This window comes from Lycium barbarum, chromosome 9 (assembly GCF_019175385.1).
Source record: "Lycium barbarum isolate Lr01 chromosome 9, ASM1917538v2, whole genome shotgun sequence".
NCBI lineage: Eukaryota > Viridiplantae > Streptophyta > Magnoliopsida > Solanales > Solanaceae > Lycium > Lycium barbarum.
The window spans coordinates 121,275,423-121,299,168 of record NC_083345.1 but is presented as its reverse complement, the minus strand read 5'-3'; the positions used below and the strand labels follow the sequence as shown (position 1 = coordinate 121,299,168).

At 34.0% G+C, this 23,746-nt stretch overlaps 2 protein-coding genes and 1 non-coding gene across 9 annotated transcripts; 2 read left to right on the top strand and 1 right to left on the bottom strand.

Moving 5' to 3' along the window:
- The first annotated feature begins 6,193 nt into the window (after positions 1-6,193).
- LOC132608697 (uncharacterized) lies at positions 6,194-9,295 on the top strand. The gene is made up of 4 exons (XM_060322439.1): positions 6,194-6,258; positions 6,854-7,033; positions 8,025-8,216; positions 8,902-9,295. Exons 1-4 carry the CDS (start codon positions 6,235-6,237, stop codon positions 9,070-9,072), a joined length of 567 nt encoding a protein of 188 aa, XP_060178422.1. The 5' UTR covers positions 6,194-6,234; the 3' UTR covers positions 9,073-9,295.
- A 2,318-nt stretch (positions 9,296-11,613) lies between these two features.
- On the bottom strand, positions 11,614-11,698 carry TRNAM-CAU (transfer RNA methionine (anticodon CAU)). Its single transcript is given in 2 exon segments — positions 11,614-11,649; positions 11,661-11,698. It is a non-coding gene; the product is annotated as a tRNA-Met (tRNA).
- A 37-nt stretch (positions 11,699-11,735) lies between these two features.
- LOC132609733 (uncharacterized) lies at positions 11,736-22,804 on the top strand. 7 transcript variants are annotated; one of them, XR_009570923.1, is made up of 4 exons: positions 11,736-11,874; positions 20,689-22,064; positions 22,185-22,387; positions 22,467-22,804. XR_009570923.1 is itself a non-coding variant. In XM_060323867.1 (3 exons), the coding sequence occupies exon 3, from the start codon at positions 21,297-21,299 to the stop codon at positions 21,957-21,959; it is 663 nt and encodes a 220-aa protein (XP_060179850.1). In that variant the 5' UTR covers positions 11,783-11,874; positions 17,478-17,580; positions 20,689-21,296; the 3' UTR covers positions 21,960-22,082. The 7 variants fall into 7 exon arrangements, 5 of the variants coding, with proteins under 5 accessions (XP_060179849.1, XP_060179850.1, XP_060179851.1 ...); XR_009570922.1 differs by lacking the exon at positions 22,185-22,387 and having other exon boundaries at positions 11,737-11,874; XM_060323867.1 differs by lacking the exons at positions 22,185-22,387; positions 22,467-22,804 and adding an exon at positions 17,478-17,580 and having other exon boundaries at positions 11,783-11,874; positions 20,689-22,082.
- Positions 22,805-23,746: the final 942 nt, after the last annotated feature.

The window sequence follows — 23,746 nt, the reverse complement described above, 5'->3', positions numbered from 1 at the left end:
TGATCCGAGAAAAGTAGAGTAAATCTGTTTGGTCCGATATTTTCGGACCAAACTCTACATCGCCGTTAGTCCGGTTTCTCCATGACCGAATTGATCGTGACCGTTAGTCCGGTTTCTTCATGTCCAAATTGGTCGTGACCGTTGGTCCGGTTAACCAGTTGCAGAGTTGCCACGCGTCAAGACCGTTCTGTCACGTTGTACTGACGACCGTACGGGTGTTAGACCGTACGGTCCAACCTTATCCTTTTAGGGTTTCTTTATTCTAAAAAGGCTTTATGTTGTATGCAAAGCCCCTTACTTTTAGGGGTTGACATTTTTGAGATCTAGAACATTGTAATAGCAAATATATATATTGAAACATTATTTCTCTTTCTTTAGTCCGAATCAGTGGATTTTGTGGTCTTAGCTTATTATTCTAACACCATTAGCTTAATCATCTATAGCACATATTCATTCAAGACATTGATGTATATATATTCATATATACGTATTAAAGCACACAAATCCATAAATATTTCTCATAAACACAAAATAGATTAAAGTCGTTCACATATCTTATACCTTACTTACAAATTCAATTTTTACCTAAATTCAAGGTAAACAGGTCTGTTTCCATACCTCACAAGCAACAGTTAGTTCCGGTCTTCATTTGCTAGCCTCATAAATAATTAATTCTGGTCCTTCACTCAAGAAGAACTATTATCTTTACAATCAAACTGCTTCTTCCAATTCGAATGCTATGTAATTCCAATGAAAGTTTAATTCTAGTTGCGGCTGGGCAGTGGGAAAACCACATAAAATAAACAATGATTTAATAAATTCTATTCATCAAAAGATTATATTATGTTCTAGATAAATGGAAGCCCGTGCTCGTACACACCCAACATAATTATTTAGAAATTTCATAATAATTACATATACAGCAAATTTAAAAATTAGTATTGGTATTTTCCCTATTTAATAAAAAGAGAAAATAGATATAAATTCACAAATTTGTTAGATATTTTAACCAACACTTTGTTGGCCCTAGACAAAACTTTAGAATAATTAAAGCAATAAAGTGACTTAACCTTAATATTTTGTCAAGAATCGTTAGTATTACGGCTTAATACATCGACATATTTTAAAACTTCCCAAAAAAATTCATTTGGACACTCAAACCACCATCTGTTTCAATTGAGCATCAGAAAAAATAATAAATTATTCCTATTAAAAATTTCAAACTTAAATTTTGATAAACTTTCTGCACGTATTCTCAAATGCTCATTAAATAAATAAGTTAACCACTTAAAATACGTCACCTCATTTCAAATACATTACCCTCATCAGCCTCAATTTGAACATGCTTGTTGTATTAAGCCTACTATTAATTATGGTAACATTTTTTTTTAATTATAAAGCACTATGAATTTAACATTCAAATTTCTTTTTACCATTTTATAACATAATAATATAAATTCATGAGGATGAGCCATTATGCATTATTGTCCTAAGGTTATTCTTTCCATTTCTTGCTCATAACTTGAACTTATAATTTCATGAGGATGAATTAGTATACGTTATTATCCTGAATAGCTTACTTTCCAACTTTTTGCTTAGTAGTTGAATTTGCAACTAAGGAGCGTAACTCATTATTGAACAAAACTAAATGTGTAATTTATCTTAACCGATAGTAGAAAAAAGAGTATCATTTATGTCACTATAATGAAAAATATTACATGAAATTTCAAATCATAAGCGTAATATTAGACTATCCTATCTAGATTTGATTTTAAGTTCTTTTACTAAAGTTTTCTTTGTTTACGAATTATAGTTATATATCAAATTAATTAATACAAATAATTTATTGGCTCAAATAGTAAAAATAATATTATTATGTTTGGCTATGAACATAAAGCTTGTGAAAACTCAAACTTGTCAATATACTACATGGAATTCATTAATATTTTAAGAGAGACAATTTGCATAAAAAGAGATTTCATTTGAGACAAAACAATATTAGTATTCAGAATTATGAACTAATTTGCAAAATAATGCAATATATTATAACACATTAAGTTTTGATTTGATTAATTTTAAAATGTAAAAAGATTATATTGTTGGTGTTATAATTGGACCCAAAACACACTTATTAGTTTTGTCAAATTTTAATTTGGTAAGTTTGAAAAATAAATCAAACTTTTATTAGTTCATAATATATATTCTATTTAAATTTATAACTAATCCTTCCATTTCAATTCAAGCATCTAGTTTTTCTTTTTAGTACTCGATGATGTAAGCCCGTGCAAGTACGGACCCAGCACGAAAATTATTAAATTTAGATCCAAATTTACTATCATGTCCAAATTTATGATTAAAATAAAAATATTTAACTCTCAAAATGAAAAAAATGCCACATATATATTTCGATATTGAAACAAAGAATTGTTTGTAAAAAAATGAAAGAGCTAGTTTAATTGGCCTACGGGAAGAATGCATCAATTGTTTTTGTGTCCTTTGATATCATACACACGTGGAATAAGCAGCCACGTATAGCAAGGTGTTGACTGCAAACCAAAACCATGTATAGTAAAAAGGAGAACAGGGCAACTAACTTAAACTGACAAAGATGCCCTCAATAAGTTAATTATGGACATGAAGTAGCCATGTCGATCCAATAATGACTGTCTATTCTATAATAGTAGAAATATTGATTGTTTTTATATATGATATCTTCTCCATTCAAGTTCTAAATTGCATGTTTAATACTATAAGGTTCAAAGAGTGTTTACGTACATTACATAATTTTTAATTTAAAATCATAAAATTTTTAAAACTTTTTTTTTCTTATACTCCAAATTGAAATGAAGAATACTAAATTTTATATTTTAGTAAATACCATATTTGTTCACTTTAGTTGAAGGTAGCAAAATTGAACAATCTATCATATTAGATGTCAGGTCAATTTTAGAAAGAAAGGAAGAAATCATGATTCTTGGATGCTACTAAATAGGGCCTACATTTAGGGCCCACATTTTCATAAATGTACACAAATTTCATTTGCTCCAACGTGACGTGATGATACACATGGCAATATGTAAATTTAGCAGCTGCACCTTGAAGTGACAGGCGGACTTAGTAAAATTACTGAATTGCTCTTGGATGACGATTCTTGCTTTTTAACCCACTCTTTTATATAGTAGGATATAGAAAAACATGTTATTTATATAAAACAAATAAAAAATTTGGAACCTTTAGAGGTACTCGCTGTCGTTATCCTTCTAATGCGCACGACAACTTATTCACTGTGCAATAACCCGCAAATCACACAGGAGATGTAAATCGCACTTAGTAAGTCTAGTACGACGAATTCTGACTGAGAAGGCTGCTGGTGAAGAAAATCAATCTCAAATCTCCCATATGAAAAATCACTCACCCGATTAACTCAATCAACCCTTACGGGTATAAAACAAAAAATATTATTATAAAATATACTTATTAGATTTTAAATATTTTTAACGAAATTTCTAATTTCACTAGCCGGGCAATTGTATTTAAGAAACTTCTCGACCTTGGTAGGGTTAAAAGAAAGAGTTGATTACCAAAACTGTCACAACCACAATTTCGGCATCAATTTTTGTTGGTACGCATGTTAACAATTCAAGAAATGATGGACTACGTACAGTTGCTTCAGCTGATGAAATATCTAATTATTGCCAATTGTTAAATATTCGATAAAGATTTTACTATAATCCACCAAAGTACAATTGTTGTCAGATTGATGTAGTTGTCAGCTATTCTAGATCTCTCTCTTCTTTTTGGCGGGTTGTGTTCTTCCGAGCTATGCGGCAACTATTTTATTTTTTCTTTTTCATTCGAATGTTCAGTACTCGTATTAGAGTCTGATTATTTTAGAATTATATACTGTGTAGGGTCATTTCGAGGAAGCATTCTCTATCAAAAAAAAAATTAATATCTATAACTCGAAATTGAGACCTCTGATTAAGAAAAGAATAACTTCATCTAATCCGTTGCACTATAGCTTTTGGTGGTCTATGCCGCAATTATGAAAATGCAATAATGGATTTTAATGCAGCAGATTCACTCGTAATGGGTTTTTTAAAATTTGACTGCTCAGCCTAAAATAATTATAGCCGTTAACTAATATTATATATTAGTTAATGAAAAATCTAATATTACTTTATTGGATTTCCGGATTTATTTTTTGATAGTTTTTTGCATTCCATTATTCCCTACGTTGGACTTACGGATTTTTGGAGGAAAGAAGGGAAGGAATCTTTTCTTGGGCCATCTCTGTATCTTACTCCCATATTAACATTCAGGGTGTCCAGTTGTTACTTTATGAATCGAAAAATTCACAATATAAAAATTGAAAAAACATCCATAGCAACCCTTCTCATTTTTTCTAAAAAATAAGAAATTCTTATGGGTTTCAAGATATTGCCGAGAAAGCCTTCATATTTCATTAAAGGAATTAGGCATTGATAAAAGAAAGTAAAATCTTAATTTCATTATATTGAAACTCTAACATAAATGGGGAAGTTGAGAAATGTAGAGTTGGGTTTCGATGATTCAATTTGGGAGGGAGATGGTGAAATGTAGAGGAGGGAAAGAAGTTGAGAATTTGATTGAAAGACAGAAATGGCCCTCGGCTTAATGTGCTAGTATTCTATTAGTAAGGGTATTTTTGAGAATTAAAAAATAGGGAGAATGCTAACTTAGTACCTTCATGTAGTATGTTAGCATTAGTAAGTTAGGTTGTGACGTCCCTAATTGAGGGTACACTGATGAGCGTGGGTCAAGCAAGACTTGTATACGGGTAAAATCGAGGATACGGACATGCTCAGTTTCCCATTGTCGTGGTTATGCTCGGGCACGATATGACCGGCTCATCGGGAACGAGGCTTTGAGCTCGATCTGGGATGAGGCGATAAAGGAAGGGCGGTTAACTGCCATAAGGAAAAGACTGAAATATCTGCCCTCAACCGGATATTTCGGTGTCGATATCGGCAACAGCTGTCACCAAATTTCTTTCCTTTATTTAGAATTGTATTAGGGTTGGGACTCCTCTACTATATAAAGAGGAGGTTCCCATCCATTTTAGGGGGCTGGCAACAGAAAGAGTGAAAGAGTTCATATCAGAAAATAATAAGAATCCTTTGAAATCATTCCCATTGGTTCCTAAATTCATCTTTATTATTCATCGTGTAAGTTCTCAACAGAGGGTATCGACCTCGGTTTCTATACCCGAGGCCAGACATAATTAATATTTGGTCAGACCTGCTTCTTTATTTACTTATTGACTTATCTCGCAATTTAATCTTGAATTGAATTTAGTCAAATATCTTTGGCGTCACGCATAAATTTAATTGTTCTCCATTTTAAGGTTAAACAAGACCGACAGGTAATTCTAGGTTGACGAGTTTCTGAAGATCAGGTATACATGCTACCTTAGGCGAATCCTACATCGAAAAGGAAAGGAAAGGTGAAGAGTTTTATAAGACATAAGTCATGTTCACCTGGTACGCGCGCTTTTGAGGTTCGATGTGGCGTAGCCCGAAAGACTAATTGTTTGGGCCTAGGCCCAAAGGAACAATACGTGTCATCGACTTGGATCGTGACATAGGTTATATTTACCTATTGTAGCAGGTGACATATCTTATTTTCAAGATTTCAAATTCCACATTTTAAGAAGACTTACATGTAAATATTATTTGGATGACCTAATATTGTAATAGATTATTTACACTGACGGTACATAAAATTTAAACTTATTATAAGTAGAAGCAGTATGATCATGTATCAATTCCAACAAGTTGAGGCCGGCTATATAAAACTTTCACTAACTATGTCTTTTTCTTAAATTCATCTCATATCAATATAAAGGAAACAAAAGTTCCAGTTGATTGCCACCCCAGTATCACACATTATAGGCACCCAGTCCGAATTGGGGCTCTGACAGTAACAGCCAACTCAAAAGTATTAGTTAATTAATGATAAATTTTCATAAATAACAAGATTATACTATAAGTGTGTAAAGAAGTTAAACTCTGAAATAATTGGTCAACAAAGAGGAGAGATTTATGGACAAATCTTAACAGTTTTGGAAAAAGTCTACTATAAATTCAGATTTGTTTTAGATCTTAACAAACCCAATAAATAAGTGCACAACTAAACAAAAAAGAGATAAGTAACCAAAAATCGTTTCACCTCACTAGGCTTCTTGTCCAAAGAATGGATCCCTTAGATTCTCTTGTTGTAAGTTCATTTCTTGAAACTAATCATCTTTAATTTGGTAGAATTATGCTTCTTTCACCCAATGTTTTGTATTTAATTGTGTTCATATGAGTTTGTTGAGGTGTTTATATAATCATGTACGTCTTTTTTTTTTAAAAAAAAAATTGTCAAGAGTTCGAATCGATCAATTCTTGCCATCACACTCCGACTTTAGCAGCTTGTGGAATTTACTCTACATATATCAAATCTCAATTTTCAAGATACCACATCAGCTCTATCACCACTAATTAATTCAAGGTTATCAGGGATGCTAAATCCCAAACTTTGTTTATTTGATGTTTTAATGAAACTTACTTGCATGCATAACATCTGTCTCTTAGTTCTCTTTGGCTAATATTTAATCTCCCGATTCGCGCAATATAAGACTCATTAAAGGGGGAACTAAACTTTCTACAGGGATATTTTTTATGATTCGGTTTTGAACCCAAGACCTCCGGTTGGTTAAAAGTAAAAAGATCATGCTCATCCACTACAATATTCTTGATGGTGAATAATTGTGTTCAAACTTTTTGCATTCTTGTTAACTTTTCTAATTACTCTTTTTCATTTGTAAAAGGTGAAACGTATCGAAGGAAAAGAGAAGTTGAAAAGGAAAATTATTAAAAGCCAGAAATCAGTATCAATATGCTGCAGAGGAGAAGGGAAATTTGTGCCAATGAAAGTGGCAATTCAAGAGGCTTCATCCAAAAGTTCACTCTTGGAACGAATTAATTCTCTCGAAACTCGACTTCTTCAGGTAAAATATTTTCTCCAATTATGTAATATAATAATCATCCAAAAATTCACTTTGTGACGGTAAGTTAGTTACTATTTTATCAGTTTATCAATTGATTTGTATATATCTTTAAGATTTACCTGTTTATAATAAGATGTCCTTATTATGCGATGATTTTTTTCACCTTTAGTACATATAACTTAGACTCATCGTTAAATATTTTATTGGTATTGAACTTAAGTCCTATACACTTATAGTGTAAAGTCATTTTTACGCTATTAAATCATCTAATGATGATTAAGTATTAACCGTTTCATAAATAGTGAAATTTTGGTTTAGAGACAAGTTATGTATATAGATTGTAATGTAAGGATTAATGTAGAGATTGTAATATAAGAATCAATAATGCAAAAATTGTGATGTGGGAATTAGTAATACAAGGAATTAATACTGCAAGGATTCATATGCATGTATTGTAATGTAGAGATTAAGAAATATATTTTGTGCACTTTTAGAAGAAAAAAAATGTGTTTTATACACACGAGGGTTAATTATTTTTGTCAATTTAGTTGTTTTAACTCATGTATTATTAATTCCACATTCGTATTCGACTATCTATATAACATAAAATAATACATACATTTATGCACAACTTTCATAGGTATTAGTTATGCAGGAACAAAAATGCCAACCCAAAAAATATATTATATAATTTCAAATTTCGTGCGAGTTTCAAAAGGTAATCAGGAATTGCTTTGCTAATGTGGAGTTTTATGCCGAAAGCATACCATATTAGTATGCAACTAAACGAACTCTTAGTAAATTAACTTATAAAATAAGACATGTTATCTGTTAAATAATAAATTAAACTTGTAATAATTTTATATATTATCAGTGAATAAGTTAATTCTACCGAACTATAGTATAGTTTAAGTTGACACAATATGTTTTAAAATAGTAAACATCTTAAGTTGTTTTGATGACTATTTATTAATAACAAATAACAATGCAGTTGTGCCTGGAAATTGAAGCTGCCAGAACATCATGCAGTTCTTCAAATATACAGACTCCATTTGCAGAAAAATCAAGAACTACTAATGATGCCAAGAGACTAACAGCTTCTTCTTATCCAATTTTTGATTACTCAAAACCTTCCGGCAAATCACAATCTCAACTCTTTGTCAACAAGTGCGAGGCCTTAGAGGTAATATTTTCTCGAAGTCTTTTTTATTTTACTATATGACAAAGTGGAATATATAATTCTTGTCATGGAGTTTGTTTGACCTTAAAAAGTCAAAATTAATTAGATCATGTGATGAAGATCAAAGAGCTAAAATGACAAGTAACTGATTAGTGGTGTATTCAAGATTTTTATAAGTAATGTCAACATTTGAAAAAAATGAATAATAAATAAATAAATTAGTATAACAATAAGCGGTATCATTTTTTATATTTATTATGCACAATATTTCGTCTTGTTTATTATCTACGTACGTATAGCTAGTAAAAAATTTCGACGAAGCGATAACCTTCCGCTTGGGGCAAGGTATAGTCAACCTTAATTGAGATAAGGTGTATTCACCCTGCAATTGATAATAAGAGTATACTCTTTCAGAAAAGGGAATAGATTGAAATATATCCTTGAACTTGAAGTATTCGATTTGTCTTATATTTGAGACAAAAGATAACGTCGAAAGCTCATGAATCGATAGGTACAAAACTACAAATTAAGAACAAACGTAAGATAAATTAGTTACAAATGTTAGAGATATATTTAGACCTTTTCTCTTTGAAAGAATAAGAAATGTTTTTTTCTTTTATTTTACTGTTGTTTACGCCAATTGACTACAACGACGCTTAATTACTTATAGTGGTTTCTTATTTTGCAGAACAAATCTAATATGGTGTCACAAGATTTGGAGCAATCATCTTTCATGAAGAAGAAACAGTTGCATTTTGGGAGAAGCAAAAGTACCAAGGATGTTGGAAAAACAAGTAAAAATGGGAAGAAGAAAAGCTTAAAAGAAAGTTGGCCACATCTCAGGGTCTTAGGTTGCTAATTAAATAGTATACTACTAATTAAATTGTTAGCTGCTTCTTTTGTTTGTCTAACCTTTTGATACTAGTAGCACTTATGCACTTTTATAAAGCTAAAGTTATTGAGTTAGATAAATCGTATCTCTTTCATTAGATTCAACCTTGTCGATGTTCAGCGGATGACATTATGTCAAATGAATACTTATGCAATAAGTGAATAGTAAGGAAATTCATATCTTTGGGGATTTAAATGATGTGTTGATGGTATAAATATGTGATTATGTTTGGTTGGCATGAATATTTCGAAAACTGTATTTTTCTTATGAACTCATTTTCTCCTATTTCAGGAAAATGACATTCCTTACCAAGTAAGGAAAACATTTTCTGAAAACCAAACATATCATCGTTTGGTAGGCAAACTAAATTATTCCGGGATTGGGATCCCAGAATTTTTTATCCTGGGACTAATTTATCCCTCTAGTATGTGGGATAAAATAATCCCAATGTCAATGGGATAAGGTGGATATCACATCACTAAGTTTGTACTTCATTTTATATCTTATTTGGTAGAAGGTATAAATTTATACTTTCTACCAAACATAGTACAAAATTATTCCCAAACTTAATATTGGGATATCCCGCCTTATCCCGTGTACCTAACGACCTCCAAGTACATAGAATCTTTTCTTCAAAAAATTGAATAGGAGTATTTATAAGTTGAAAAATCAATCGAGTTACAAGCTTTGCCTAACATACATTCATGAAAACTAGTCCTTAAAAAGATCTCTCAAACTAGAGAAATAATTAAATACATTATAAGATACATACCTTTCTAATATCGAAGTACATTATATATACAAAGTAGATATTTACATATGTCAAATTTGTAATCAAATAAGTCAAATCATTCCACAAACACATGATTAGAATTGTCTCTTATGAGATGGGACATCAATGTCGTTCGACTTTTGCACACAACAAACTCTAAAAAGAGACTAGATTGAGCAAAAAATTAAGATATACTATCAAGTTAATTACTTCATGGGACATCACGAGAAGTTTAACCAATCTAAACATGATCATCAATTAAGTAGGCATTTTGACAATGTTTGGTTGAAATTGATTAATAAGTATTTTAAAATTAGTGTTGATAAAGAGTATTTTTGAAGTTGAAATTATATGAACATAAATTTCACTGAAAAATCTCAGTAAAAATAATGATTTATCTTGAAATACTCTTCAAACAAACTTTTTAATAATTTATCAGTAATTTAAATGTTGATGACAAGAAGAAAAATGTTGAATAAGACAAATTATCTTACTCAAAAGCAGATTTCAGAATTTGAAGTTTATGGGTTCTTAAAATTAAATGGTCTCAAATTAATATATAATAATAACTAGATCCATGATAAAATATTTAATGTCTCTTACTACATATATAGGGTCTAGACAAGATTTACTGGGTCATGTAAAACCCACACATCCTGATGTGAATCCCCCCCCCCCCCCCCCCCGATCATATCTCCTTTATAGTCTTATTAGTTTATTGGTTCAAGCCGGGGAAATAGACTCTAGAAGAAATGCAGGGTGAGGCTGCGTACAATAGACCCTTGTGGTTGGACCCTTCTTCCGACCCCGCATATAGCGGGAGCTTAGTGCACCGAGCTGCACTTGGAATCACTCATGTTCAACTTTCGGTCATTTTCTTACTACATATATCAAAATCTCTAAGTTACGTGAAACCACATCATACTGTGAGCCTGCCCTTGATCATATATCCTTTATGGTTTTATCGATCAAATCCTAATGAATAGCGCAAGTCTTAGAATCAATCCCATCCAAGTTTTGGTCATTTGCGAATTTGAATTAGTCAGGCCCTCAAGAAGATCTTAGAAACCAAGCGAGCAGGGGTGGATCTACAGCCCAATTAGGGTGTTCGCCCGAACACCCTCGGCAAAAAATTATACTGTATATATATATATATAAGGTATTTTTATATATTTTATGTACATATATAGATTTTGAACACTCTGAACACAAGAGCAGGGGTTGGTTCAGTGGTTTAGGGTATCAAAATTCACCTTGAGATTCCAAGTTCAAGCCTCGGGTACTACATTTGTATTTTTCGACCCCCCTCAAAGAATATCCTAGATCCGCCACTGCAAGCGAGAACAAAAAGAGAAGGAAAAAAAAAGGCTATGGGGTGAGAGAGACTCGACCCCCCTCAGAGAATATCCTAGATCCGCCACTGCAAGCGAGAACAAAAAGAGAAGGAAACCCAAGTTCAAGCCTCGGTTACTACATTTGTATTTTTTGACCCCCCTCAGAGAATATCCTAGATCCGCCACTGCAAGCGAGGAAAAAAAAAGGCTATGGGGTGAGAGAGACTCGACCCCCCTCAGAGAATATCCTAGATCCGCCACTGCAAGCGAGAACAAAAAGAGAAGGAAACCCAAGTTCAAGCCTCGGTTACTACATTTGTATTTTTTGACCCCCCTCAGAGAATATCCTAGATCCGCCACTGCAAGCGAGAACAAAAAGAGAAGGAAAAAAAAAAAAGTCTATGGGGTGAGAGAGGCTCGAACTCTCGACCTCAGGATAACTCTGAAGCTATGAGACCTACGCGCTAGCCAACTGCGCCACCACCCCAACTGTTCATAAACCATCATTTAATTATATATATATAAAATACTCACTTCACCTTAAAATAACTCAAAAGACAAGAATACCTGGCACAACAAAACACCATTGTTGCTCTCTTCTTACAGGTCTGTCTAGGGTTTTCAGATCTTTCTCTCTTTCATTACAAAACTAACCACATTCAGGTACTTTTTCTGTTTACCCTTTAATTTATTTTTTCCTAAGTATCATTCTCTTGTTTATTGAATTCTTTCTCTGATTCATAAATGGAAAAAAAAAGTGCTAAAATGGGTTAAAGATGCAATCTTTTTCCTTTCTTTTTTATTTTTATTTTTTATTTTGCATTGGAAAGTTGCAATCTTTCACTTACTTAATTCTTAACTGAGCTTATTTAGTTATTTACATTTATGAAATTTAGGAGTATTTATGATTCAAATCATGGGTCTTAAAAAGAATTAAAAAAAATCAAGGGTCTTTATGTAACTTATTAAAACAAAACAAGAGAAGACTGGAAGTGGAAGGTAGTGGCATGCTAGAGTTGTTTGTACTTTCTGTTTTACAACTTGTACCTTGTATTTCCCATTTCCTGTGATGTACATTCTTGTTTGGTTTACTGCTGCATGTACAAATTCCATTATTTTGTTCATCAGTTTAATTTTATAAGAATTAGAATCATTAGCTCAATCTTATATTACCTTATCACAAAAAAAAATAAAATCACTAGCTCAATCTTTCTTATTAAACATGCACCTATTCACTCCATTAATAGAAAAAAAAAGTGAGGAAAAGGGTAAATATGGAATCTTTTTGTTCTTTTTTTCACTGGGAAGTTGCCATCTTTCACTTACCTTAACTCTGAGCTGAGTTTTTTTGTTTTTGTTTTTGTTTTTAGTTATTTAAAATGCATGTGAAAAAAGAACACTCTTTTTGGGAGTATTGGTTCTTGATTAAAAAAGCGGTTTAGGATTCTAATCAAGGGTCTTAATGGACCTTAGAACAATGGGAGGTAGTGGTATGTGAATGTAGTTTGTACTTTATGTTTTACAGCTTGTACCTTGTATTTAGGATATACTTGCTATTTTGGTTGCTGTTTCATGCTTTAAGAACTTCTACAAATTCCATTATTTGCTCAGTTTTTTTTTTAGATTTTGAATCATTAACTCAATCTTGTTTTTATGGCCATTTTATATTTGTTGCCCCTGTAAGTGGAAAAAAATGTGAGAGAAAAGGGTAAAGATGGAATTTTTTTGTTCTTTTCTTTCACTTGAAAGTTGCAATATTTCACTTACCTTAATTCTGAGCTGAGTTTGTTTAGTTATTTAGGTGGTAGATGCTATGCATGTGAAAAAAGAGTGTTCTTTTTTTTAAAAAACCGTGAAATTTTGGGAGAATTGGGTCTTGATTAGATATCTTTTTAGGATTATAATTAAGGTTCTTAATGGAACTTAGAACAATGGGAGGTAGTGGTATGTTAAGAGTAGTTTGTACTTTATGCTTTTATAGCTTGTACCTCGTATTTCCCATTTGGTGTGATATGCTTGCTTTTTTGTGTTGCTGCTGCATATTTTAAGTACTTCTACAAATTCCATTATTTACTCACCAGTTTAATGTTTTAGAATTACAATTATTATCTCTTTTATTTTATTAAATTTGCACCTATTCACCCCATAAATGGAAAAAAAAAAAGTGAGAAAAAGGTCAAAGATGGATTTTTTTTTTTTTTTCTCCAAATGGAAAGTTGCAATCTTCCACTTACCTTAATAATGAGCTGTGTTTCCTTAGTTATTTAGGTCATAGATGCTATAAATGTGAAAAAAGATTGTTCTTTTTCACAAACTTATGAAATTTAGGAGTTTTGGTTCTTCATTGAAAATGCTTCAGGATTCTAATCAAGGGTCTTAATGGAACTTAGAACAATGAGAGGTAGTGGTGTGTTAGAGTAGTTTGTACTTAATGTTTTACATCTTGTATTTCCTATTTCTTGCGATATACTTGCTCTTTTGGGTTTCTGCTGCATATTTTAAGTACCTCGACAAATTCCATTATTTGCTCACTAATTCTGTTTCTTAGAATTACAATCATTTACTCAATCCTGTTTATGCTTTGACATGATTTTTCTCCCTATTCGCAAACTTTATTGACTCGAGATTTGTGTAAGTTGATCAAACTCTTTAATGTCTGTGCAATTGGATAGTGATTTTATGATGTAAAGCAAACAGAAACTCTTATGATGAGTCTTATTGTGATTATAAACTGAAAGAATTAACAACATATGCATATAATGCTTCTGATATGGTAGCTCATCTCAGCACCATACATATCCAAAAATTGGTGGACTACATGAATAGAGAATGTGTAATTATATAAGTTGTTTGTTCCTATCACCTTGCTGTCAAGTATCAAAATTGGAGTAACTTGTGCAAATTTATAAGAGTATAAGCCAGTACAATTTACTTAATAAAAATTGACCTAATTACTGAAATGCTATGTTGCTTGGACTCTTCAAAAATGCCACCGGGTGCGTGTCGGATCCTCCAAAAGTAGTGCATTTTATTTTGGAGGATCCGACACGGGTGTGACATTGTTTTTGAAGAGTCCAAACAACATAGCTGAAATGAGGATACAGAATGAGTAACTAGTTTTTGTTAAAGAAAAAGGGATTTTCAACCGAACATTCTAAACGTTAGGCTTCAAAATGGAGTCAAATATGATTTGAAGTGACTCGCGGCAGAGATAAGTCAGAAGAAAGAAGAGAGGAGCATAAGTTTTGCCTAAATACAGCTAAAGGAAAAAGCTAGTTTTGGAAATATCCGGTGAAAATATCTCTAGATTTGCTTTGAACTTGTTGAGATTTGCTTCAAACATTACCTGAAATAGGGAGACCTCTGGTCTTTGAAGCTTTGACTTGCAATTCAATATGAAATGAGAACACCCTAAGATAGCGGGGGAGACAGACAAAATTTGCATCAAAATAGAATGGGTGATTTCTGCCAATGACTGAAAAGACTGAAATCCGTAGGAAAATAGTTTGAGGATGGGAGAGGCGCTCCACTGGTAGAGAGGAGATTTTGAGGTGTGTGAAAATTAAGGTTACAAGTTTGTTTTAATGTCCGACTAAACCTTAGCCATTGGATTATTAAAAGAATAAATGGTTGAGATAAAACTTGAACAAACAAATAAAACAATATAATAAGAAGATTTAAATCAAAACAATAATAAGACAATAACAAAAGTAACGCCCGAAGCTAAAGAGTCCCTATATCGAGGGTCATTCGTCTTTCTCTCATTTTACAAGCCATAAGCCATTTCCCCTCTTCAATATGGACATTGAAAGTGGTACTCCTACCCAAAGGGAAAGCTCTAACACTGGTCTTGCTTTTCATACTCTTGGAACCATACTTCCATTGCCTTAATTAAGTCGAGAAAGCAATTCTCCTCCTGATTTCATCACTGGTGGTGGTGGACCTGATATATTATCTCTCTTTACCTTACCATTTGTCCTCCCATTTTTGATGTTATTTAGAGGGTGTATGGATTGACTTATTTAAGTCAGTGTTGTTAAAGGCGAGCGCCATCTCGCCTTTGGCGAGAGGTGTGGCTAGGCAAGGCTGCAGCGCCTTTTATGGCTGTGGCGAGCAGCCCTTCAAAAGGCGCGCCAAAGGCGAGCAAGGCGCTAATGGCGCCAAGGCGAGGCGCCCAGTTATGGCGAGGCGAGCAGACCTTTTTAAAAAAAAAAGCAATTAAAAGAAGTGGAGGACTTAAATAAAAATAGCAGCTAGGGTTTTTTTTTTTGCCTCCTCCTCTCTTCTCCTTCAAGGTTTCAGGTACGTCTCTTTCTCCTTCTTCTTTTTCTTCAGTTCTTCTTCTTTCTTCCTCCTGTATTTTCGACTTCTGCTTCTTCTGTTCTTCTTCTTTTTTTTCCGGCGACAACTGCCCTATTTCCGGCCACCTCTGCTTTTTTTTTTTCCTTCTTCTATTCTCTTTTTCTTTTTCTGTTTTTTCTCCTCTGTTTTTTTACCCTCTGTTTTTTTCTGCTCTGTTTTTTTCTCCTCTGTTTTTTTTTTCTCTGTTTAGTGAGGCAGTGGTTGTTTTGCTCCTATTTTTTCTGTTCAATAATTGTTTAAATTTTGTTATACAGTTATAAACAGTAGGTTCAAATTCAATGGAATCGTCGGACGCTAGCAAAAAAGACATAGGTTGGAATTATGGTACCAAAGGCCCAACAAAAGATTCAGTCACATGTATCTTTTGTCGAGGCACTTTCAATGGCGGAGTTAGTATTGCACTATTGCTTTAATTTTAGTGTTGCTTGTCTTGTCACTTATGAATTATTGAGTCATTGACTCATTCAAGTTCTAAACTTTTAGTATCTACTATCTACTTTTAATTTTTGAATTGAAATATTTGCTAATATGTTATTGCTAGTGAGATTTTGATTATTTACATATGCAATTAAATATTTTAATTTTTTGGTATTTATTGGTGCCGCACTTCAAAAAGGCGAGCGCCGCGCCTTAAGGCGAGGCAGGCCCTTGTCGCCTTTTGTCGCCGCGCGCCGTCCAAAACACTGATTTAAGTGCTTTTTGGCTTTTAAGCTCTTTTTCTTACATTTTGACAAAGATAGAAAGTGCTTTTAAGCACTTACTTTTAGGCAAAAAAAGGTACAAAAATAAGCTAAAAGTCAAAAGTTGGGTATTCCCAACTTATGACTTTTAGCTTTAGCTCATAAGCTATTTTTAATAAGCCAATGCAAACACCCTCTTAATTCATTTAGTTTATTTTTGCATCTGACCCATTTGTCCATCGAGCACTTGCTATTTAAGGCTATTGAACTTGGAGACCAGGGCTATAGAGCTCTTGAAAAAATTTATAGCCTAGGAGAAAAGAGCCGAAGAGCTTTCAATTTCGTTGTAGAACCACTCGAAAATATTTCTTGTCGTTGGAGCTTTTTCATTGTTCCAACTGAAAACTCTTAACATGCGATTTAGTATGAAATTCTTCAAAATGTCTATGTCTTACTTTTTTTTTTATCAACTTTTGTCGTACAATAATGTTAGCAAAGATAAAATTTGTTATCCTAAACAGGATGAGCGATGCTCTACTGACAGCTCACGACAATTTGGTTTATGAAGCTGAGGTACTTAGAGAATTTGGAAAAAAGAAAGAGGTCCAACAACAAGAAATGTGTTCGAGTTGTTGTACACCGAATTTGAAAGCTCTTCGGCTCTTTTCTCCAAGGCTTTAAATTTTTCTAAGAGCTCTATAGCCCTAGCCTTCAAATTCAATAGCCTAATAGCTAGTGCTTGATGGACAAATGGGTCAGCTGAAAAATTAAACTACATGAATTAAATAACATCCAAAATAGGAGAAAAAAAGGTAAGGTGAGGTAAAGAGAGTTAATATACCAGGTCCATCACCAGTGATAAAATTAGGAGGAGGATTGCTTTCCAAAAGTGTGGTTCCGGGAGTATGAAAGGTGAGACCAGTGTTGGAGTTTTCTCTTTGGGTAGGAGTGCCACTTTCAATTACTATGTTGAAGAGGGGAAATGACTTTCTGCTAAAGTGGAGATGGCTTGTGGGAGGAGACGAATGACTCTTAATAATAGGGGCTCTTTAGCTTCGGACACTACTCTTTTCCTTTAGCCGATTTTAGGCAAAACTTCTGACCATCTCTGTCTCAAGTCACTTCAAATCGTATTTGACTCCATTTTGAAGCCTATCATTTAGAATGTTATGCTGAAATATCAATGTATCTTGAGTAAAAAAATGACACTTTCTTTAGCTGCAGTTATGTCTCTGGATGAGCACTTTCATGTAGAATAGCAGTTGCTCGTCGGACCATATTATGGTGTGAATTTGTGGAGCAACAACTAAATGGATACCATATGGATGTACGTCTTTGCATTGACATAATGCTTTTTGAAGAACCTTTAATGGAGAAGTTAGCATCAATCTGTCAAGCAGCAATAATTTGAATCACTTTTTTATTACCTACTTTAAGTGTAAACAAATCTAGGTCCTTGATGTGCTGTACAAATTTCTTCTCTTCCAGTTTCTCTTGTTATCTAGTCCGCTGCATGCTTTCCTTCTTCAATGCTGTTTTAATTGCACAGTTGCTCTGATGTGCTTTCATCTAGGATATTTGCCGTTAAGATTAAGTAGCTGCAGAAAATGTTTTTTTTTTTTTTTTTTTTGTATTATGTAGATCGAGTTTATTAGTGACTATCATGTTTGACTTGTGAGGTCATAGAATATCTTTGGTATCATAGGGGTTGGTCTTTGTTAGGTGTTGTTAGCTGCGTTTAATCCTCATCCCCCATATTAGATTTCAAATCTACTAATAGCCTACTTGGCCAGACTTTCAAAATCTACTTATTTAGAAAATTGCTTTCGGGAAAGTACTTTTGAACTGTAGCAATTTGTGTTTAGCTAATTAGTTTGAGAAACACTTTTTTCAGTATTAGATAGTACTTTGTGCTTGGACAATATCCCAAAAGTGCTTATGGATAAAGAGCCCGTTTGGATTGGCTTATAAGTTGCTTATAAGCTGTTTTCAGCTTTTTTGAGTGTTTGGCTGGTCAGCTTAAAGTCATTTTGTGCTTAAAATAAGCTCAAAAAAATAATTGGGCCCATTTGACTTAGCTTATCTAAAGCAACTTATAAGCTGAAAACAGCTTATAAGCCAAAAAAAATAAGTTAGACTACCCCAACTTATTTTTTTTAGCTAAGCCCATCCAAACAGGCTCAAAAACAACTTCTGTTGCTACTCAAACGCACTTATTTTTTCCTTAAAAGCTTGGCCGAGCACCTCAACTTTCTAAAATAAACACTTTTTGAAAAAGAAAAAGAAAAAGCACCTTTGGCTTCCCAAAAGCTTGGCCAAACAAGCTATAAATTTGTTTAGTCTTGTTAACTAAGAAATGTTGTGAAAAATCTAAAGTTCCGCCATGGCAATGGCTTTAGAATGTCTTTTTATTATAAGAATTAATTTCTGCTAGATAGAAAACATAATGATGTGAAAATAGTGGAAGAAGAAAGTATGGTGTTCCTTCTTGTAGGATCTATGGTGTTCCTGTAGGATCTATGGTGTTCCTTCTTGTAGGATCTGTATCCTTGAGCTTAGATATATTTATGAGTTTCCCTGAAGTTTCAGTTTGAGTTATACATTACATAGGTTGTTTTTTTTGCATGGTTTACAAGCATACAAGATAGGTTGTTTTTTTTGCATGGTTTACAAGCATACAAGAGCCAATACTGTGAGAGTTACTTTGGTTTAAGTTTCTGGTTCAAAACGTGTTCGACTTTCCTTTCTCATCTTAGATCAGAAAACCCGGTTACAAAATGTTCCTAACGTGACAGTCTACACGAGGAGTGGCAAACAAGCGGGTCGGATATGGGCAGGTCGAAAACGGGTAAAATATCCGACCCTCCCGTATTCAACACGAATAAAATGGGTTAACCGACGGATAATATAGATATCCATATCATCCATGGTTTCAGAAATAGTTAGATGTGGACACAATCTAAAAGCCAAAATAAGCTTAAACTCCCAGCAAGAACTCAGAAAAAATAACAAGTAGACAATATGGATATCCATTTTTAGTAGATAATATGGTTAATATTCATATTTGATCCATTTTAAAAAAGTCAGTTATCCAACCCATATTTAATGGGTTGGATTGGATGGTTACTTTTTTTTTTTTAAGCCATTTCCCCAGCCCTAGTCTACACTAAAGATCAATTGGCTTTGGCTTCTCAAAATGCTACAAAAGCAACAGGGAAAGGTTGTCTGAGAATTGCTTTCCCTGTGATGATAAGAAAATGATGCCATGGCCACTTCATTAAAGTAAAAGAAATCCTAAAGGTATACTCAACCAATAAATTTGTTGTGAAGCTTGTCATATCTTATCCAGTCTTTAGAGTAAACGAGTATATGCAATGTGTGTTTGAACATTTTGTCAAAAACCTTGATAAAAGTTTTGCTTCCATATCTGACACATTCTGATATTTGCTTGAAATGGTTGTAAAGGGAAAAACATGCCTACATATAGTCATAAGTTGCTCATTCTCAAAAAAAAATGTCATAAGTGGGAGTACCCAAGGGTGTGGTCTAGTTGTCAATGAAGTGGGTTCAGAACCTTGAGGTCTCAGGTTAAAATCCCAGCAGAGACAATTAACACTAGGTGATTTCTTCCCATCTATCTAGCCTTAGTGAACAACATTACCTGGTATCTGTTGCTGGTGGGAGGTGGCAGGTATCCCCTGGAATTAGTCGAGGTGCGCGCAAGCTATAGCCCGGATACCATTGAAAAAAAAATTATGTGTCATAAGTTGGGAGTATTGTTATGATTTGTTTTTTGTTTCGTTCTTGAATACAATATCTAGGACTTAAAGAACAATATTTAGGGGTAATGAAGGAAATTTTAAGAATGAGTACTTCTTTAAATTTCAATCTGAGATGAAACATGCATTCTTAGTAGCGTTCTGTTTATTCTAAATAGCTCAAGTCCTCATTAGTTTGTTGGTGTAATATCTGCCCAATTCTTGAGCATTAGAGATAAAGCTTTTTCGTCACCTATTATTTGATTTGGTCTTCCAAGAAAATGAAGAAAATATGGCAGCAATTTGCATGATCACCTCTAAATGACAATTTATGAACTTTGACTCGTCATTAGAGAAATAATGTTTAACATTATACCAATATAGGGAGGTACAACATGTGCTTGAGGATCTTGAAAGAAAATGCAATTGATGTAAAATTGGCATTCGGGAAGCAGCAACTTCTATAAAATGGGAAATCTTGAATCTTATTTTTAACTATGATAGGCAACTGTGTATTTTTCGGTGGTGAATTTGGATTTTCAAATCATTGTCATTTGGCTGTTTTCGTAATTTAGCTTCTATGTCTAATTCAACGTGTTAACATTTAATTATTATCAGTATTCTGGCTTGCAAGATAATTTTGGTTAGCATGTGATGGTTGATTTTTTTTTGTACAGGACGCATCTGAAGTCTGCCTGTCAAGCTGATGTTTTTTAGTTCTCTGTATTGCCAATTGGTGTTTTTAAGGGGGAATAGTTCTCTTTAGCCATCTTTTCAATATGTTTTGGAAGATGAATGGCTTAATCTATATGGAGGTGTGCCTGCGGAATTGATAATTTTCATTCGAGTATATCCAAGTGTACTCTTCTGAGGGGATATACAGGTTTTCTGGGAGCTTCTGTTGTGTTATGCTAATCATCAACAACTAAGGTGCTTTAGTTGCTTTACGCTTGTGGAAAATATGAGCCAAAGGTGTCTTACTCTATGGTGTCACTATTCATGAAGTTTGTAGAGTTTTATGCGTGCTAGGGTTTTGATGAAATGCCTAGATGACCGAAAGGAATGTTTCATACTAATATTTGGTCCTACTTGATGTGTATTCTTGTAGATCGTAAGTTGTAAGGGTGTTTGAACCTTGTTGTACTCGTAAAGGGTGAAATTAAGGTTTTTGTTCGTTTGATTCACTCTCTGAGCTGATGTTTAAGACATAATATATATGTTCCATGAAGTTGTTCCTTGGAATAAGCAACTATTAGTAGTTTGAATCGATAATTGAACTTCAAGTATGGATGCTCCTGTGAAGAAACCTCAGGGTAATGGGCAGAAAACCTCAATCGATGCTGACATTTTGGCTAAGAGGCTAAAAAACCGGGAGCGTCAACGGAGATATAGAGAAAGGAAACGTCTTAAAGCTGATACAATGAAGGTCTCGGAGACAAACCAACTAGCTTTACTTCCCGTCGATGTGCCCGTGATTGCTGCTTCTCAGGATAGTAAACTGCCCGTGAATGCTGCTCCGCTCGACTCTTCGGTTCCAGTAAATGTTGCTCCTTTGGACTCTTCGGTTCTAGTAAATATTGCTCCTCTTGACTCTTCAATGTCAGTGAACGTCGCTCCACGGGCATATGCAATGCCAGTGGATGTTGCTTCCGGAGAATGTGTGAAGCCGGTGCGCAGCGGTCCCCGCGACTCTGTCACCACCCGTGTTTACTCTGGGCGGAAATGGAAAAGGGATGCCCGGAAGGCCCATGCAGTGAGGCAGAAAGAAGTTAGTACTAATAGTACGGTTTTGCCAGATTTAGCTTCGACTGGTGGAGTTGAACGGTCGGATGTGGCATTGAGTAATGTAATTTCTTCACCTGTGACTGCATTGATAAATAATGGAACACCCAAATCTATTCCGAGCAGGAGAAATTGGAAAGCAGAAGCTAGAAATAAGAAGAGCTGAAATTGTTGACAATAGGTTAGGTCAAGTATATCGTAGAATATTATCAATTGTTAGCAGCCTTGTTGTAATCTCATTATGTACAACATTGGAAGGACCGATGATATTGTGAGTGTTTTTGCATTCCTTCTTTGCCCCTTTAATTTTTCTTGTAATCTTTTTCTGAGAAAAGGGTAAAATATACTCTACTATACAAAACATCTTAAATCTACCCTCCTATATTTTTAGGCCAGTCATACCCTTGTTGTTAGCAATCGTCTCGTATTTGCTCTTGATCTCCTGAAGTATAATGGAGGAAAATTTTATTGTCAAAAGTACAAGGGTAGACCTGCACCTTTTGCTCAAAGTTTTTGGCACGTGGAATCCACTGAATCTATGCTGGAGCTCCGTTAAAGTCCAGGGCAAGTACAGATGATTAGCTAGCGATAAGGGTATGAATGGCTTGGTGTACTTCATGCTTCTTGTTTATTTTCGTGCACTAACCAACTGATGCAATGCATGCTATTGCAGATATCGGATGAATGACTTTTATGGCTCTTAACCTATTGTTTTCAGTTCAACCAAGTGAGAAGATCCTAAGCAGTGCTTTGGGAAAATTTTGTTGCTTATGTCCAGGTTTTGTAAGGTATGAAGTTGGGTTTTAGAAGTAACTTTACGGTACTCTTCCACTGCTAGAACTTAAGTGGTTGGGACTTGCTTTCTTCGGACGAAACGGATCTTCATACGTTTCGTGGGACTCTGACCGTGTGTTTCTGTACATATCTCTGTTGTATGTGGAGATCGATCATCCCTAATCCGATTTGTCACTCAAGAAACTATCCTTCAAGATTTGTTGCTTTCTTTGGTTATCTGTTCATCTTGCTATTTTACTGTCTCTTTTCTTATAATCCTGCGTCAGATACTTTTTTATTTGAGCTGAGGCTCTATTGGAGACAACCTCTCTACCTCACAAAGGTAGGGGTAAGGCCTGCTTACATTCTAACCTTCCCAAACCCCACTTGTGGGATTACATTGGGTATGCTGTTTTGGTTATCCCTCAAGTGAATTAACCTTTCAATGTTTGAATTTTCCATATGATTCAGAGTTTCCCTGGGGAAAAGAGGGGTGGGGGGGGGGGGGGGGGGGGAGAGGGGGGGAAGGAGTTATTTATTGATTATACTCTTACAATTTGTGGCATGATTAGGCAAGACCTTATTTCAGTGGTGGAGTCAGAAAATTCATCAAGGAGATTCAACGAAGGAAGATATGTGTTGTTTAGGAGATTCTAACAGTATGTAAAAAGTATTTTCCTTAGTTTTGTTGCATCTTTGATAGTAGTATTAGAGCCCGTTTGGATTGACTTATAAGTTGGCTTATAAGCTGTTTTTAGTTTTTTTGAGTGTTTGGCTGGCCAGCTTAAAGTCATTTTATGTTTAAAATAAGCTCAAAAAAATAATTTGACCCATTTGACTTAGTTTATCTAAAGCAGCTTATAAGCTGAAAACAGCTTATAAGCCAAAAAAAATAAGTTGGACTACCCCAACTTATTTTTTTCAGCTTATAAGCTGCAAACAGCTTTAAGCTGTAAGCCAATCCAAACGGGCTCTTATTCCCTTCCCAATTCTTTAGGTAAGATGACACAATCAATCAAACTATGCTTAACTCCTAAATTATTTGGTAGGTCCATAATACTCCCTCCGTCTCAGTTTACGGGTTGAACTTTGATTAGGCACGGTATTTACAGAAAAAAAAAAAGGACTTTTGAAATTTGTGGTTATAAACTAGCCATAGTGATTTGTGCGTCTATAGAT

What these genes read in the sequence shown, in the direction of transcription:
- LOC132608697 (XM_060322439.1), top strand. Translation starts at nt 6,235, where the DNA reads ATGGATCCCTTAGATTCTCTTGTT. An exon ending in ATCCCTTAGATTCTCTTGTT is followed by an intron (nt 6,259 to 6,853) that starts GTAAGTTCATTT and finishes CATTTGTAAAAG; the next exon opens with GTGAAACGTATCGAAGGAAA. An exon ending in TCGAAACTCGACTTCTTCAG is followed by an intron (nt 7,034 to 8,024) that starts GTAAAATATTTT and finishes ATAACAATGCAG; the next exon opens with TTGTGCCTGGAAATTGAAGC.
- LOC132609733 (XM_060323866.1), top strand. Translation starts at nt 21,297, where the DNA reads ATGGATGCTCCTGTGAAGAAACCTCAGGGTAATGGGCAGAAAACCTCA.